Source organism: Lampris incognitus, chromosome 3 (assembly GCF_029633865.1).
Source record: "Lampris incognitus isolate fLamInc1 chromosome 3, fLamInc1.hap2, whole genome shotgun sequence".
Classification (NCBI taxonomy): Eukaryota; Metazoa; Chordata; class Actinopteri; order Lampriformes; family Lampridae; genus Lampris; species Lampris incognitus.
Genome location: NC_079213.1, coordinates 26,333,310 through 26,352,066, shown reverse-complemented (window position 1 = coordinate 26,352,066; position 18,757 = coordinate 26,333,310). Strand labels below are relative to the sequence as shown.

Here is an 18,757-nt window from a genome sequence, read left to right as displayed (position 1 = left end):
CTGTTCCTAAACTGAATTAGCCCCTACCCAAGCCCCTACCCAGTCATAATGCGTGAAGTAGGGATGTCATCTGTAGTCGCAGGACCCCGAGCAGGGTGAGTAGACCAAGTACCGACACCGGAACGGCTCGGAAGAGTGGGGTAGTTGGCCAATTGTGGAGAAAAGGTGGGGAAAATTTTTGGGAATTGGACAAGTTAAACTGGAATGTACTTGCTGTAGTGCAATACAGTTGTGATGAAAAAGCCGCTCTAGTTTGCAGTAACACTATTCATTACGCCAACAATCAGATAGATGATTTGGTATCATTGACAAATAGCAATGCTATAGGGATTTCCTGATGTGTTAAGTAGGCAGTTAGACACTCATTTTTGGAACAACTTTGCTGATAGAGGTTACGTATTGATAATAATAACATACTGAGTACACAATTTAAGTATGTGATAGCAAGAAAAAAAATACATAAAAAGTCTACATAACAAGACTAAATGACAATATGTAATAGTTATCTATATTTCATATATATTGCTTTTCACCTTAAGAGGTAAAAAGCTAGAAATAGTGAGACTTCAGTAAGACTTCACTGCCATATTTCCGACATTCCTTAACATGGTTGTTCAGTGCTAGTTCCACAGTTCCAGTCAGCTTCTTCACTTTTGTCTCTTTTAGACAGTCTACACTCTGGGCTCACTTTGGCTGTTGAGATAAAGTTTTAGGTAAAATTATGATAAATGGCTCGAACCCAGGGCCTTCTTGCTGGAATAGGCTCCAGCATCCTCGCGACCCTGAGAGCAGGATAAGCGGTTCAGATAATGGATGGATGGTGGAATAAGCTGAAATCACTTTGTCTCTGTGTTAGGGGCTGGGCAGAGCTCCCTTGCATTTTCAGTGCCGCCTTTTCCTTTGCCCCGGTGCAGGTGCCTGTAGATGGAGTCAAACACTGAAACTGTGTAGTGTGCAAACAGCGTGGTCCACTTTACTGCTTCCACCATCCACTGCACGGTGCGACCCACGAAGGCCACAAACACCATGGTGTAATGGACGAGCAGCAGCAGATTCCTTCCCAACTGTCTGCTATGGTTGATAATCAAGTTGACTCTTTGGTCATGTCCAGCCATATCTGTAATGTTTTCTGTAGGAATCCAGCTGAATAGTTGTTAGATATTTTTTTAATGTTATTTTTTTTGTTCAAGTGCGCATTTTGCGTTTTACGCACGGGTATACCACGTAGATACTCCCTGGGAGAATTTCTCCCGTAAACAGTTTAGGAATTTGTAGACGGTCCCTTAGTTGAGCAGCTTCCAATCGTCCAATCACTGCGGAGCAGGTTTTGTTTCCGGAATATTTGGTGATGTGGCTATACACATAAATCCAACCGAGGGAATAAAAGGCACGTACATTTACCTGAGAAGCTCTCGTACAGGTTAGTTAATTGTCGTTTTCTGGAAAACCTCATCAGTCCCGGGCCCAGGTCAGAACGCTGCCATACAAGGAGAAAACACGGGGCACGGCGAGGCTTTTAAATAAGCCGTCCTTATTTGTCAGCTGCTGCGCTGTGCGTTCGGGAAATAACACGGGTTAGTTAGCTAACGCTAAATAACTAGCAGCTCTGTCCCTTGCCATACCAAAGCAATGGCTATCGACGAATGTCCACTAATATGCTTACTATATTCGTAGGCACCGGTGTCCCTTAGCTCAGAAAGTTAGCCGCGCAATTCTCTTAGCGTTAGCCATAATCTTTGGTGCTTACAAAGAAGTGACGCAGCCGCAGTTGGACTGGCAGAAGGACGGGTTCGGTAAAGTTCGGCATTGTCCGGCGTAACCCGAGATGGATATTCGAGGGTGACGGCCGGAATGTAGCGCTGCAAATTCTCTGAAAAGAGATGGGGGGGGGGGATAAGAACGAGGAAACGGAGCCTCGCTTTTGAGATCTCAGTTGATGCACTTGATTGATGCGGTTGTTCAACTATTAATTTTTGTTCCGTGATGTGAGAAGATACTCCACTGTCAGGTTCTGTACCGTGTATACAGGTTCCTAACTCTTACAATGACGACAGTCACCCATGCTCTTTGGGCAATAAAAAAAATAAATCTGATGGGATTCAGGAACACTGGTCCTAAAATAGCAAAGTCATTACATAAAGGCCAATTTGTAAAATGAATATTACATAAAAGCAAGTAGTTTAAAAGTGATCTGAGAGTCTGCTTGCGCAGTCACTCGCCAGAAGTTAAGAGCTCTGTGTGGTTGTGGCCTGACCTGATCCTGAATTAAGAGAGAACAGTAACACCCTATCCGATGAGAGGGTCTAAGGACAGGATGTTGTGTTGCCGTTAAGCCCACTGAGGCAAATTTGCAATTTGTGATATTGGGCTATACAAATAAAATTGATTTAATTTGATCTTGCAATAACCATAAATTACAGGTCTTGTTGAGATGGTGGGATTTGGGTGAACCGGTTTATGTGTATGTCACGGACATGACATATAGTTTGAACCCACAATTGCACTGAATAAATCACTCCTCAAACCTATAGCTGAAAAAATGCTGACGATAAACTTAATGTGGTGGCCATTATAAGAAAATAACTTGGTATTACTCTGAACCTCTCTATAAAAACACAATAAGACGTAATAAACTGCAGCAAATGAGAAAAAACAAAAACAATCCAAGTCCATCCTAAATGTTTTAATTGTGTTATTACCCGCAGTGGCTTCTTCATGCTTAGTCGTTTGGCCACAGTTCTCCAGGAGCTATCTGGAGAAGAGGCCCCAGATGGAGACCCAGAGGTGAGGGAACAAGAATGTATAGACACCCCATTTTTTTACAATACTCACAAACACTGAAATGGAATTATATCTAAAAAAATTTCTAACATCTGAATATTTAGATCTGAAGTCTGGTCCAGCTGCAAAATCAAATATGCTTATCATGTTAAATCTGGAACAGTCCTTGAACAACTGCAAGTGGTTCACTCAACACAAGCAGCTGGGATGTGATTCACATTTAAGTTATTATGTCAAACCTTGTGTGTCTGTGTGTGTGTCCTTGTGCAGCAAATGCTGGTGCTTCAGCTGCCTCCTGCAGAGGGCCAGGCTCAAGTGGAATTTGAGGTGCCTGAGGAGACCATAGAGAGGTTGGCCCACCTGGAACAACTGGTAGTCCACCTCAATGATCTCATCAGAGACAAAGACAGTCAACTGGCCCACAAGGACGATGAGCTGGCTAGCAAAGATGCACAGCTCAAGGTTAGTGATCCTTTTGTGTGTGTGTGTGTGTGTGTGTGTGTGTGTTTGCTTGTTTGAGTGTGATGTCAAGATTTCCTTACAGAAATCTGTTCATTATTTGTATTGACATTGTTTGATGGCTGAGAAGCAATTTTGTTTTTGTATAATCACAGAATGAAAGGGAAACGGCTGAGGCCCGGTTTACCAAACTCAAACTGCAGGCCAAGGCAAAGATGACGTCACTCAGTAAACAGATCACTGAACTGAAAGGGCAAGAGGCAACAACTGTAAGTCAAAGACAGTCAGAATTCTGTATGTGCGCCTATTGAAATCAGCAAAGTGTGTCTACAGTTGTCCGTATTCATTTTACTAGTAACACAAATCTCCCCCAATATTCTTTTACAACAGACAACTCTTATTGGCTAACCTATATGAAATGTGTTTACTACAAATTAACCACAAAACTCCTCAGGTGCTTCCTTGTTTTCTGATATGAACATCTGTTCTCGTCTACACCAGAGCCCAGATAGCTCCTTCACAGGGTCGGGTTCTGCAGTGGAGGAGGAGCTCGAAAAGTTGAAGAGCAAACTAAGTGAGGTGGAGGCCAATAGCAGGGCCTTCCAGGAGCAACTCCAGACTACTGAGCTGCTCCTCCAGGAGAAGGAGGCCACACATGCTGAACAGGTGACACAGTTGTTGCAATTAACCTGGTTAATCTCTTCCTGCTCTGTCAAGGAAAGTTATTTTTCAAAGCTCTGACATGTTCTCACTGAATTCCGGGTGTCCTCCTTGGGTCAACAGCTTCGAGTATTACAGGCTGTGGTCTTTGAGAAGGATGTGCGGTTCCAGGAGCAGATCCAGAAGCATGAGGAGGAGCTGCTCAAAGTCACAGCACAAACTCAGAACGACAGTGTGCTCCAGCAGGTACAACACACTAAATCTTCTTACAGCTAATTAACTCTTTAGTTAGTAGTTCATGTAATGTTTGTGTGTACTTTTGTTCAGGCTGGAATGCTTTATTGTTGTGCCAATGCTACAGACTGGAGTTTGCCTCAGGGGAATAGTAGACAATGCTTCATTATAACCTACATTCTCACACTCAGAGTCATATTTGCATGTCATTTGTTTGTCATTCAAAGGCCCTGCATGTATCCCAGAGGCGGGGTGAGGAGCTAGAAGAGGCCATGCGCTCACGCTCACAAGTCTTAGATATGCTACAACAGGAGCTCAACAGTGCTGATCAACAGAAACAGGTACAGATCCTGTCTTACTTGAAGTTGAGCTAGACACTCTTGTAAAGTTTTACAGATATTTTAAGACATTTGACCCTTGGAATGAATACCACTACAGACTGACTCAAAGGAATCCTGTTCAAAGAGACACAACCAACTGCTAAGATGGCACATTGTCATTATGCATTGTTTGGCACGGCTGACACCCACTCTATCCTTCCTTCACTCTCTCTGGCTCTCTCTGTCTGTCTCTGTCTCTCTCTCTGTCTGTCTCTCTCTCGTCCTTTCTCTCTGTTCAGATCCTCACTGCTCAGTTCCGGCAGATGGAGCAGGAGCTGGCTGAAGCTGTAAGGCAGAGGGAGGAGGAGAGGCAGCAGTGGGCCCAGGATGCCATCAGGGCAAATGCAGAGTTGGAAAGTCTCAAAGCCAGCCAGGAGGTCTTGGGAAGAGAGAGAACGGAGGTGGCAAGGCTGGAGAGTGAGCTGGCCTCCCTGAGAGAGGCAGAACATAGAGCGCGTGCTGCTAGCCAAGAGGTGCTGGAAAGAGAAAAGACAGAAGTTGCCAGGTTGGAAAGAGAACTGGCTTCAGTGAAAGAGGCTGAGCTTGCAGCCATTCAAGCAGGCCATGATGTCTCGGAGAGAGACAGAACAGATATTGCCCGGCGTGAAGCAGAAGTAACATCTGTGAGAGAGGCAGAGATTACAGCCATTCATACCAGCCAGGAGGCTTTGGAGAGGGAGAGGTCAGAAGTTGAAAGGCTCAAGAAAGAGCTGACTGCCCTTAAAGAGGAGCAGGGAGAGAGCCACTGGAAAGGTGAGACATTGGCAAAGGTGTGGCGAATTCTGCGTGCCTTGGCTTCAGGGGATGAGCATGCAGCAGAGGAAAGTTCTTCCCCCACTGACTTTTCCATGTTCCTGAGCACAATACAGTCCTTAGAAGCCCAGCTAACAAGGCTGAAAGAAGAGCAGAATGAAAGTGAGCAGCGCTGCATCGAGGTCACCCTCACCATGGACACCCTTAAAAGTAAGAGCACAATACAGTCTCCAAACTTTTAATGTGAACTGTTCCTCTTTGATGATTTTAATCATTTGTCATTAAAGTCAAAGCCCATCCCCAAAAGAGATACACCAGGGGCAATGTTGTCAAATTTTAATAAGCTTTTTTTGATTTTCAGAACAACTAGATAGAAGAACTTCAGAACAGGAGGAGGCTGATGCCAAGATACAACAGCTGGAGCAACAAATTGGAATGGTCAGTGGTGAGCAATTAAACAGGGAAACATTAAAGTTTTAAAGTAATCAATACACAGTATGTTAGCTGCTTGTTTTGCTTGACGTGTAAAGTTCAAAAGGCATACTAACGTTGCACTGTGACACAGTACAAGGTTTGTCTTTGTGAATTTTTTTTAGCCCTCTGTGTCCCTTTTAATAAGATTCTGTTAAGCTGTCCCCCTTTCAGTGTGATTAAGCTATGTTGAAGTTATTGGTAGTGATAAAGTGATTTCCAAAAGATATTTTCTGCCACCTTTGGCTCAGTGTAAAATAGAAAATATGGTCACACTAGTTTTTAGTAGTCACTGATTACAACATTACATTATCAGGCAACCCTTGCTCATGCCTGCACCCATGTGTTATGCATTGGTTTTATTCCCCATTGGTTTGAAAAAAATCCACAGTTTGCAGGGTCAACACTCAGTGTGAGCAGGGCAATCTACCCAGTCTCATCCTGAACACCTTGGTCATCGTCAGAACCTTTGTCTGTCAGACTGACCTCCTTGTTTGTCTCAGACGAGACAGCTAGAGGGTTATGAGCAATGTCTTGTCTCAGCACTGATACATTGTCTTTTCGCCAGTCAAGGAAAACCTCCTGTTAATCTCATCTACACTGATCCCCTGCTATGACTGTAGTCTCAGCTGACCTTCATAACACCTGCTGGCAGCTATGCACCGTGTTGACATAGAATTACGTTGTGAGAAAAACCAAAGAGGCTTTCACAGCTTTCTAAAGCTGTTATCTTCCTCCTTCTTACACAGTATTGAGTCAGTATGAAAAGTGATAAATAATAGATTAACAAAGTTCCCATCCTGCTTCTGTGCTCAAAAGAAACATTTTCTCTGTGCCTTCTAGAAGTCTAATGAATCACTGATCCAGCATGTGGCTGACCAATCAGTTCAAGATGAGAAAGGTACTGTAACATAATCATATATGTTACCCCTTTGTTTTTGGTTAGTTTACTAAGATATGTTCTCTACAAGAACTTGAACCATGAGGGACAAGACACTACAATGTAATACCATTAAGCCTCACTGTTTGGAAGTGTTTTGCTGACATTGACTTAGAACCTGACTCATTGAATATGTAAGCATTTAGCCACCAATGACCTATATTCAAATAGTTGTGTTAACATTTAAAAACTATGGCATGGAATAATTTCACAAGAATGTCATCCTGGTTCTTGTGAACATGTCCACAGTGTCATCCTCTTTCTTTGGCATGGCTCCAGAAAATGGTGCAAAATGGATTTCATTAAAATTAGTTCTTCCTGTCCTATTTCTGTCTATATCAGAAACGTCTTTACGGACTCAAATCTTTGATTAAACTATCCAAAATAATTATAGTGAATTCTGTTTTGGGTAGTTTTTTTGCCTAGTTAAATTGTAATTTAATGAATGAAAAGCACATGGACTTTGTACTGTGATGTATTCTGCCAACAGCACACACCCTCCATTGATGTGTTTGTTCTGGCCGATACACTTGGTGGTTTCAAGTCCTATCTGACAGACAAAAGGAATATAAATGTGAATATACAGAATAGAAGACAACATATGGATTTGGGAGATTTTTATCTCAGATAGGGATACAGCCAAGGATATTTAATCTATTTCGTATATATGCTATTACAAGGCCTTTAAAGACTATTTGATGCAGGGGTTTATGTGACTGGTTCAGTAAAGTCTTTGTTACAGCAACCAGTTACGCACTGATTGCAAGAAGAAAGGTATCAAGTCTGTTTTCTCATCATTTTCACTTTTTTGACTTCCAGATGTGCAAATTCTGGCTTTGGAGCAACAGCTTTTGGAGCGGGGTAATGAACTTGCTGCCTTAAGAGAAAGCCTCACGCTGTTTAAGGAGCAGGATACCAGAGATGCATCAGGAGAAAGCTGTGATCAGACTCCAGAACCGGCAAATGATGCCGTCAGGGCCTCCCATGACAGTCCTGCATATATACCTGACCTCCTAGAAGATACAAAAGAGGAGGAGTCCACCTTGGTGGCTGAGGACACCTCTGTCTTGTCTGTCTCTGCTGATAATGAGAGCAGTCCAGAACTCATTGGACCCCAGTCTGAGTCTCCAGGAGAATCTAAAGGAGCTTCTTCTGATGAGATGATCACCAGTAGTGATTCAGAGGTGGCCCACAGCAGTTGGACCCTCCTGGAAGCAGTCAACCATGATGGAGGCCAGGAGTGGCCCTCCATTCTGCAGGACTTTGGCCAGTTGCAGCTGCAGTCATGGGAAGAGACCAGTGTGGACCATGAAACCACCACAGTCCAAGAAGAGTCCTCCTCTGTTGTTATCCAAGAAAAAGTGCAGATTCAACTTACTCGGCAGGGTACCTCCTCAGATTACTCCGACCTGACCTCTGGTCAGGTCTTTGCTCAGACCCTTGCTGAGGAACTCCAAAAGAGATATAGTGAGCTTCTGGCTGAGCTACAGAGGCTCAGAGAGACCTCTACAGATTCACAGGAGAAAGTCCAGAGCCTTAAGAAAGAGAAGCAGTTGCTGGAAATTGCCAACGTGGAGGTAGAGTCCCAGGTCCAGAGCATTGCCAAGGAGCTCAAGTCAGCCAAGGAGGAATTGGATGAGCTCTCCCAACAACACATTTCTGTGGTTGAGAAGCACTGGGTTGAAATGAACCTTTTACAGGAAAAGATATGTATCTTGCAAACTGAAACTAAAACCAAGGAGGAAAAGATTCAGGCCCTCCAGTCAGATCTAGTGGAGGCCAAAGAAGCCCACTCTGAGCAGGAGGCCCAGGTCAGGATGCTGAATGTTCAGCTTGAGGATAGAGAGCTTTACACCTCTGAGCTGGAGCAGAAGCTCCAAGATATGGAGAACAGCCTGCTGGAATATTCTCAGACGACAGACCTGAACAATGCCTCCTTGTCAGAGAAAGACTCCAAGATCAATGACCTACAGCTTCAGCTCACTGAGAAAGAGCAAGAGATGATGGAGCTCAGTGATAGTGTGTCTGCCAAGCTTCTCCAGGCAGGAGAAGAGAAAGTCCTAATTAACAGTGAGGTCAAGAGGCTAAAGGAGCAGATAACTGAATTAGAGAAACAGAAAGTCAGTGATGAGCACTCAGATGTTGATGTAGATAATCCTGTGAGGCTGCGAAAGGAGAAGGAGGACCTGGAAATCCAACTGACAAACCTGAAGAAGAAACTTCAGGTGGCACTTGTGCAACGCAAAGAGCTTATAAAGAAAGTGGCTGATTTTGAAGAAGAAGCCATGAAATGGAAAGAGCAGAGCAGCCCAACAGCAGAGACTTCTACAAATATGCTTGGAATAATAAAGAACAGAGAACAAGAGATTGAGGAATTGAAGGCCAAGCTCAGTGAAGTCAAGGAAGCCTTAATATCAAAAGAGCAAATAGTTGAGACTCTAGAGCAGAAAATTAGGCAACATGATCAAGTTCTAGTGGAGACCCTTGCTCTAAATCAAAAGCCAAGTCAAGAGGTTGAGCACTCTCAGCAGATTGACAATTCTGCTAGCATGACTGAGTTGCAGTCCCAAATGACCTCTCTTGAGGCAGAGTGTGAGGCACTACAAAAGAAACTCCTGGAAGCCCAGGAATCTCGTAAGGAAACCATTCGCAAGGCCAAAGAGAAAGACCGTCACCACCGTGAACAGCTAAAGCAGCAAAAGGAAGAATACAGTGAACTTTTGGAACGTTTTCGGGTCCAAGGTAGTGAGCAGGAAGTTCTTCTCATTAAACTGAAGGAACAAGAGGAAGAAAACAGACAGAAAAAGATGAACACAGAAAAGGATGATTTGATTCATCAGGAGACTAAGGCTGTTCCCAAAAAACTAAAGAAACCAACAGAAAGTGGTTGGGTCCAGGAGGGCTGGGTAGATTTTCCTGCAACTGAGACTGACATAGGACAACCAGAGTTGGGTGGTGAGCCTGTTCAGCATCTTGAAGTACAAGTTGAGACGCTCTCATCAGAAACTGAGGCATGTCTTCAAACACGCAGGGAGGAAGTCCAGGCTGCACAGATGGCTCGCACAGAGCTAGAGGAGCAACTTCAAGAAACCAAGGCCAGTCTCTATCAAAAGGAGAATGAACTCCTGCACTTTGTTAGAGAGCTAGAGGGTCTGAGAGAAAAGGAAAGGCAGATTGATGTTCTTTCAGAGGATACCGCTTGTCTACGAGTAAAATACCTCCAAGCAGAATCTTACATTGAAACCCTGAAACGAGAAGTTGAGGCTGCATCCAAAGCAGCATCCGAGTCCTCTATTGGAATTCTGCAGGCTGAAGTGGAGGAAGTCAAGCAGTTCCTCGACAACAAGAACCAGGAGATCATGCAGCTAAGTCAGCAGCTTAGTGAGCAGAACTCACTCCTTTATTCAGTGCAGAACACGGTAGCTGAAAAGGACCAGTTGATAGCATCTTTACAAAAAGCACTCAGGGCTGAGCAAGAGAAGGCAGAAAGGCTAGAGGCTGAGCGTCCACAGAACCAAGAGGAAGAAAAAGACAGTGAGGCTAAGATTCAACAGCTTCAGCGGAAGTTCCAAGCTGCTCTGATATCACGGAAAGAGGTCCTCAAAGAAAACAAAATCCAGAAAGAGGAGCTAGCCTCGAATAAGAAGGTAATAGCCGAGTTGCAGCAGAATCTTGAGACTAAAGAGGATAAGCAGGAGAAGCTACGAGCAGAGAAAATTAAGCTGATAGAGGAGGTTGATCGGGCCTTACTGGAGAACCAAAGCCTAGGGTCATCCTGTGAGAGCCTTAAGCTGGCCATGGAAGGCATAATAACAGAGAAAGATTCTTATAAGAGAGAAGCAGAGATTGCCAAAGAAGAGGCAGCAAGAGCCTGCCAAGAATGGGAGGAAAAGATTCAAGGAATGAAGGATGAGTATGAGACACTGCTAAAATCCTATGAAAACGTGAGTGATGAGGCAGAGCGCGTGAGACGTGTACTTGAAGCTGCCAGGCAGGAGAGACAAGAGCTGGCAGCTAGAGTGAGAACTCATGAGGCTGCCAGGCAGCAGGCTGAGAGACAGGCAGAGGAAGCCCATAAAGAAGTGGATTCAGTTAAAGACAAGATGAGAAAGTTCGCCAAAACAAAGCAGCAAAAAATAATGGAATTAGAAGAGGAGAATGAGAAGTTCAGAGAGATGGAGGAAAAAAAAGAAATAAAGCGAGAGGACAAGGCACTGAAATTTGAGCTCGAAAGACTGAAAGAAGAGCTGATGACTCTGAAAACTGATCTGGATGCTACAGTTGCGGAAAGAGACTCTTTAGGACAGCAGGTTGAGGAACTGAAGGAATTTGCCCAAGAGAAAATGGACAGTCAAACTCAAGCTACATCATTAAGCTCTGAAGTAATTGTGGAAGAATCTGCTGTCACCCAGCAATTGCTAAATGTCATGACTGACTTAGCCCAAAAAGAGCCTTTTAAGAGTCAGTCAGAAGAAGCTCCAGCTGAGGAGGGGGTGATGTTAATTGCACCAGAAACACATCCACATCCTGCTGAGGAGAGGATAAAAATGGAAATTACTGTAAATGAAGGTACACAGGTTTTACTTGAAGATAAAATAAGGGAGGTGGAGGCAGCTCTTAGCACAGAGAGGGAACTAATCCAAGGACAAGAGGCTGATTTCAAGGCTGAAGTGGCCTCTCTGGAGCAACAGCTCCAGGAGGGCAAAGAAAGGGAGCATACTCTTATGACCTCTCTAGAGCAGTGCATCCAGGAAAGCAAAGAGAAAGAACAGCGACTAATGCAGGAGAGTTCTAGGTGGGAAGCCCAGGCCAAGGAAGTCCGCAGAAGCCTCGAAGCTGAGAAGGATGATCTTGAGGAGCGTCTGATGAACCAGTTAGCCCAGCTCAATGGCAGCATCGCAGGCTACCAGCAAGATGCAGCAGACACCCGGGAGCGCCTTGTTGAACTGCAACGGGAAGTGGAGAGGTTGGGGAGAGAGAAAGCTGAACTTGAGGCCCAGGCTCAGAGTGAGAGAGATCGGGGAGCCAGGCTGGAAGAGGACAAGAGGCAGGCCCAGAGAGAGCGGGATGAGGCAGAGGCAGAATCAGGCAAGCAGAGAGAGCTGGAACAACAGCTGAAGTCTGCCCAGAGAGTCAAAGAGGGAAGCCAGAGCAGAGCACGGCAGCTGGAGGAGCTTTTAAGAGAAAAGCAACTGGAGGTGCGTCAGTTACAGAAAGACAGTATCCAATATCAAGAGAGAATCAGTGAATTGGGCAGGGAGGTCAAAGCACTGCATCTTAGCCGTGATGAGATCCAGAAAAAACTGGAACAATCCCATCTGGAGACCTCCAAAGCCATTGAGGACATGAAGGTGACTGAAGCTGAGCTGGTTACCTGTAAAGGACAGCTGGATGAGGCCCAGAAAGAGGCCAGCAAGGTGTTGGCTGGAAAGATAGCCTGTGAACAGACAGCACTACAGAAGGAGGCTATGATGAAAGTTGAGGCAGAGCAGACCTTGGACTCTGTGAGGTTCAGGCTTGGAGCTGAGCTGAAGCAGATGGAGCTGAGGCTGGAAGAGGCTTACAGAGAGAGGGAGAAGGAAGAGGAGGCCACACTCGAGGCCAGGGATATCGCAGAGGGAGCTAAGAGACAGGCACAGGAAATGCAGTTCCGTCTGGATGAGTCTCTGGCCAGGCTGGCTGCCTTCTCACGCTGCATGTCCTCACTGCAAGATGACCGGGACAGAGTTTTGGAGGAGGCCCGGCAGTGGGAGACCCGCTTCAACAGTACTCTCCAAGGGAAAGAGTCAGAATTACGTGAAGCTGAAACACGGGCCAAAGAACTGGCTGACCAGCTTCAGAAAGAAACTGCACTCAATGAGGAACTACAGCTTGCTATCAACAGGTAAGAACTGGATTTGTGGCACTTCCATAAATTCTCTGTCCTGAATATCTACACAGGACTTTGAAAAAAAATGTGTACGCTTTCAGGAAATTACATGTTTGAAGATGTGATTGTTTTGAACCTTTCTTTCAGATTTGAGAAAACAGACAAGGATTGGCAAGTGAGATTAGAAGAAGAAGAAAAGAAAGTTCAAGAGATCCAAGCTGCCCTGGAACAAGAGAGTGTGAAGCTTGAGCGAATCAAAACTGAGATGGAGAGCAACAAAACTGAAACATGTGCTCTGGAAGATGAGATGGAGGGCCTATGTCACAGGACACAAGCTTTGGAGGAGGCTGTGGAGAGGTTGCAGGGTGAACTCAACCATGCCAGGGCAGAACTTAGTGAAAGGGAGGCTGGGGAAAGGAGGTTGTGTCTGAATGTGGAGCAGCTAGAGACAGATTTGCGCTCTTCCAAGGTCCTGACAGAGAGCCTGCAGACAGAGCTGAGTGAGAAGGAAAGACGAGAGGTGGAACTGCTTGGGGAGAAGGAGCAGGCTGTCACTCAGGTATTTACAATACCAAGGGTATTTACATTAATCTATGTGTGTATTTATTTATCTATCTTCTGTCTGTCTGCTATAATGTACCTCAAGATTTTATGTATGTAATCCTTTTAGGCCGCAGAAGAAGCTAGAAGGGAGGCTGACAGCAGAGCACAAGAAGCCGAGAAGGAGCTAGAGAAGAGGAGAGAAGAATTCCGGGATTTGGAAGATAAACTGGGGAAGGTCGAGGAGGAGAGCAACCACAGAAAAGCCAGACTAGATTCATTCATGAAGGCTATGGGCTCCCTGCAGGATGATAGAGACTGTGTTCTCAACATGTACAAGCAGCTAGAGGAAAAGCATTTGCAGGTAAACTACAAAATTCTGAAATTGGATATGGTATACAAAATGTTAATTTTGGCTATACACACCAAAGGCGAATTTGTCACCCAGTGGCCTGACTTTCACTTTTGTGTGCCAGGTAATGATGGAGAAGGATGGTCTGATCCAGGAGGCTGCAGCAGAGAACAACAGCCTGAAGGAGGAGCTACGCTCCCTGCTGGTCCAGAGAGATGACCTGTATGCTGAGAAGGGTAAGCTGTCTGCCCAGCTCCATGGCTACCGAGAAGAACTCAACCAAGTCCTCAGCATGAAGGAGTCTCAGCACAAACGGCTTCTGGCTTCCCAGCAAGAGCGCATCGCCTCTCTGGAGAAGCAGTGCCAGGATCTGGAAGCTCATATTAAGAGTTTTGGCAAAGATGGAGATACAGAGATGGAGGTCATGGTGAGCAGGGTGGAGAGGGAGACCCTTAGCCAGACTGCTGACAGTAGGGACATGCCTCAGGTGAAGGATGCTCCTGGGGCAGAGGTTGAAAAACTGAGGGAGCAGCTGCATGCTGCCAGGGACCAGGTGGAGACCCTAGAGCAGAGTCTACTCGAGGAAAGGCAAGAGAAGGTGGCCAGGGGCAAAGAACTAGCTGAGTTGCGTTGGGAGGGGGGTGTGATGCGAACCGAGTCAGAGAGTGCCCAGGAGAGAGTGGCAGAGCTGGCCCAGGACTTGATGGTCGTTGAACAAAGGCTGCTTGAGGAGCAGGAGCTGACAACCCAAATAAGGGCAGAAAACGAGTCATTTGGAAAGGCCATGGCCTCCCTTCAAGACAGCAGGGACCAGGCAGTAATGAAGGCCCAGGAACTGAGTTTTCAGCTGGAAGAGATGAGCAAGGCAGGGGACCATCCAGTGCACAGCACCCCTAAAGGCTCAACTGGAGAGGTGTGGGGTTTGAAGAATGCACTACAAGCTTTGCAGAATGACAGGGAGCGACTGGTTAGTAACATGTTTAAAAAGAAAATGTCTTTTGTAAATGCACCATAAACATTAAAATAATTCCTCGTGGTTTTTGACTTTATTATGTTGATTTTCTTAGACATAACCCAATGCCACACTTTTTTGTTCTCTTGTACTTGTGCAGCTGGAACAGCTGCAGAAACAGACCTCTGAGCTGCAGAGACAGAAGTTGGAGTTGGCTCGACTGGGAGCAGGAGAGCTGATCCAGGTCAGCCAGGAGCTGCGTGAGGAGAAAAGAATGGCTGAGGAGCAGCTAACTCTCATTAAGCAGCTGGAAGAAGCGATGGAAACAGGCAAGCAAGAAATCGAAACATTACGGTAAGTCACAATGACACACCTTAATGTTTACCAGTGTAAAATTGTGTTAAGGAGCCACTGAGTTAATGCCAGTGCACCTGTGTGTGTGTTTTCTGTCCAGGCTCGAGCGTATCGACTGGATGGCTCAAGCAGAGCAGCTTAAGCAGCAGACCCTCGCCACTCTCTCAGAACGCGACCAGCAACTTCGCCAGCTCACTGCCATGCTGGAGGAGGCCCATGCACCGAAGCGCAAACACCTGGAAGAGCACTATCAGAGAGAAGTAGGGGTGTCTAATATTTACCTCTAACCAAAAGTGGAAGCAGAAACTTTGTAAAAACACAATGTAAATATTAAATGCCGATTTACATTTAGTGGTGTTATATGATTTGTAAAGATTCTGCTCTTCATAATATACGTAAAGTTAATAATGAGATTAGGTTGGTTATTAGGTAAATAATGAGGTTAGTTCCCTTGACTCTTGTTATTTGCTCAAAGGGTACAGAGGAGGTAGACAGTGCACCCGGCGCACCACAGGAGCGAAGTAGCCCCCTAGAGAACCACACCTGCATGGCTGAGGTTAAAGAGCTACAGCGGAGGTAATGACATGATTAAAACCTTATCGGGAGAAGGGTATTAACTGTGGCATGGTGATGAGGAACTTGCCAATGTTAAACTTTTATCCATCAGGCTAGATGAGGAAATGGATCAGAGAATGGCAATTGAGGAGCTGCTAATGGCTGCGCAGGATCGACTCAAACGGTATGAACTGTATCTTAATTTCAGCTCCCAGTTCATTCACTTGCCATGGGAGGTACATGAATGTGTTGGTGTTTATACAGTCCATTGTTGTTAGTCACGTCTGACGTGGATGTAGCTCTATTTTGGACTAGCACAGATCGCTGTGTCGATGCAGTGGTAGTGTATAGCACCCATGCAGCGGTTTGTGCTAGTCCCAAATAGGGCTAGATTACTATATATAATATAGTTGATACAATGTATTCCAAATAAGAATTCATTTTCCCTGATTTTTTTTTTATTATCTGCTTTAAGACAGAATTTTATCTTCAGCATATGACACCAAGCACCTCATTGAACGCTGGAAGTGTCAGAGTATTTCTGCATGGTATCTTTTGGTTGACGTGCACCTCGTAGCCTAAAATTGCTTGAGCCTTCTAAATCAAATAAAAATGGGTCGACAATTTTTCTCAAATGATTTGTGACATTTGCACGCCTCTTTCATGTCAACAGTCATTCCCAAGGTGAATGGCACTCTGCGCATGAAGCGTCATACTCAGAAACTGCCGTCCTTATTGAGCCACCGGATGGGGCTGTCACACAGGTAAGCACCAATGACACCAACTAATCTCTTAATAACAATAATAGGGGCGTCTGGGTGGCGTGGCGGTCTATTCCGTTGCCTACCAACACAGGGATTGCTGGTTCGGATCCCTGTGTTACCTCTGGCTTGGTCGGGCGACCCTACAGACACAATTGGCCGTGTCTGTGGGTGGAAAGCCGGATGTGGGTATATGTCCTGGTCGCTGCACTAGCGCCTCCTCTGGTCGGTCGGGGCGCCTGTGGGGGGGGGGACTGGGGGGAATAGCGTGATCCTCCCACGTGCTACGTCCCCCTGGTGAAACTCCTCACTGTCAAGTGAAAAGAAACAGCTGGTGACTCCACATGTATCGGAGGAGGCATGTGGTAGTCTGCAGCCCTCCCCGAATCGGCAGAAGGGGTGGAGCAGAGATCAGGACAGCTCGGAAGAGTGGGGTAATTGGCCGGATATGATTGGGCAGAAAAAGGCAGAAAACAAAAAAACTGTAACAGTAGCAATGTCTTCACAATATCCTTAAAGCTCACACCTCCTTTTTTGTTATCCCAGACCAGGAGAGGTGGCCCAGGCCTGATGCGGATGCTACGTGTGGCCTTCTGCTCCCGCCAGCGCACCCCCCTCCTGTTCTCCCTCTATCTGCTCACTGTGCATGCCCTACTGCTGCTGTGCCTGGGGGGCTATCTCTGAGACCATCTCCATTTAGAGAGCGGGTGTGGGTTGGCTGGGGGAAGAAGAAATATGACACACACTAAACTGAAGCCATCACCATATTTTATACTGTTACGCATAAAAAGATGCTCAGCAGGGGATGAATAAAGTTCTATACCCACTAATAATGCACTTTTGGTACAATACAAAAAAAATGTATTGACCTGACAAAGATCCATGTGGGATTGAAACGCTGTCCTATTAAATTTTTGTGGCTTAGAATAAGTGTGCAGGGCATTATCCCCCCTTTTTCTCACTGATAATGTTCTTACAGCCTTGCACCTACGTGACGTGTGTATGATTACTTTCCCTCGACAATACAGAAAATGTGTCATACTTTTAGCCAAAGTATATAGATTTATATAGGACTCGTTGAAAGCAATCATTGAATTTTATCAGTGTTTTATGATACTGACTTTTGACTCCTAGTTATTGTAAACCCAGCACAATGCATTCGAACTAAGAGGAAAAGACACTGGCCGGACGCAGCCTCTAACTCTACATTTGTTGTATTCTGTGTTCGGATAAAGCTTTAGTTTTCCTTTTTAAGAATTCACTGATAATGTTAGGACTTACAGTAAAGTGTTTTGGGCAAGTAGTGTTGTTCATGTGCCTTTAGTCTTGGATATATAAGGGTCACTTTATGTTTGGATGGCTGGAGGCCAAGGATGTGTTCTTCTCCCCTCCTACTCTTGTGTCGTCCACAAAAAAATGAGCACAGTGCAATTTTTGTTCTAATACATTCCAACGATGACTTTTCCCCATTACTTTCCTGGTATAATTCACATGTGAAACAAAACAAGTGTTGGCAGACTGGCTCGTGTGTGAGTCTCTGTGCTCTCTTGGCAGATTGCAGTTTGTACACTGACTGGATGCGGGTCTTCCTTCTACATGTCTGGTCAGGTACTCCACGCTTCATCGTCGCACATGTTAAGTTCATACGTTTTGGTCTGTAGAGTTAAGTGTCAAGAGTAAGTCGGCGTTCAGATGTCGCCACAGAGTGGTTTCATTCCAGACTTAAAAAGATTGTTTTTTTTCCTAGTTACGTCCACACTGCTCTTATGTAGTTTTATTATTTTGTCCACGTGTTTGAAATGCTAACGTTACAGTCTATCTGACGTCATCCTGTCCACGTTGTGTCTTTAATACATTCATCACTGATGGTTAAAATGACTACTCTAAACCTATTTGTTTAATGACATTGTTCCATACATCTTACATAAACTACACTTTTACTGTAAATTACCTTGTACAAGGGCTGTAAAATGAAAATATAATGTCGGTTCTGGTGAATAAATGAGTTAACTACCATTTCAAAAGATGCTATTCGTACTATTTCAGCTTTCCACAAGCATAGGATTTGCTGAGTGGGACTGATGGAAACTTTATGAATATACAAACTCAGCATAATTGAATACGTCTGCAGCTTCATGAATATTTTAGCTTGTGTAAAACATCATCATATCAACTTAGCTAATCATCCATCCATCCATTCTCCAAGCCGCTTATCCGAATATGGGTTGCGGGATGCTGGAGCCTATCCTAGCAGTCATTGGGTGGCAGGTGGGGAGACACGCTGGACAGGCCGCCAGTCCATCATAGGGCCGGCACACACATTCATGCGGGAGAACATGCAAACTCCACACAGAGGATGACCTGGGATGACCCCCCAAGGTTGGAAATCCACCGGGGTTCGAACCCAGGACCTTCTTGCTGTGAGACAACCACACTAACCACTGCGCCACCATGCCACCTTAGGTAATCAGCCAAGCCAATAGTGGGACAGTTTTGGCGTAACAGCGGGTTCCAATTAACCGCTGCCCCTTGAAACAGACCTCGGCTGACTAGAATAGGACAGCTCAGCTCTTCAGGTGGAGGCTGTATAGACTCAGATGGATATGACGCAAGGAATTTGTTGCAGTTAAGATGCTCTGGCAGAACTTGCCTTATCAGTTGTATTAATCATAATAAAGTACTTTAAAAGGCACTTA

The 18,757-nt window shown here is 45.2% G+C and overlaps 1 protein-coding gene across 1 annotated transcript; it reads left to right on the top strand.

Moving 5' to 3' along the window:
- Positions 1-34: 34 nt before the first annotated feature.
- On the top strand, positions 35-18,085 carry golgb1 (golgin B1). The gene is made up of 20 exons (XM_056276299.1): positions 35-1,420; positions 2,706-2,784; positions 3,052-3,243; positions 3,396-3,509; positions 3,742-3,906; positions 4,024-4,146; positions 4,362-4,475; positions 4,754-5,477; positions 5,629-5,705; positions 6,582-6,639; positions 7,498-12,562; positions 12,695-13,106; positions 13,218-13,451; positions 13,564-14,406; positions 14,552-14,745; positions 14,846-15,005; positions 15,221-15,321; positions 15,413-15,484; positions 15,974-16,064; positions 16,608-18,085. The coding sequence occupies exons 2-20, from the start codon at positions 2,716-2,718 to the stop codon at positions 16,743-16,745; spliced, it is 8,946 nt and encodes a 2,981-aa protein (XP_056132274.1). The 5' UTR covers positions 35-1,420; positions 2,706-2,715; the 3' UTR covers positions 16,746-18,085.
- Positions 18,086-18,757: the final 672 nt, after the last annotated feature.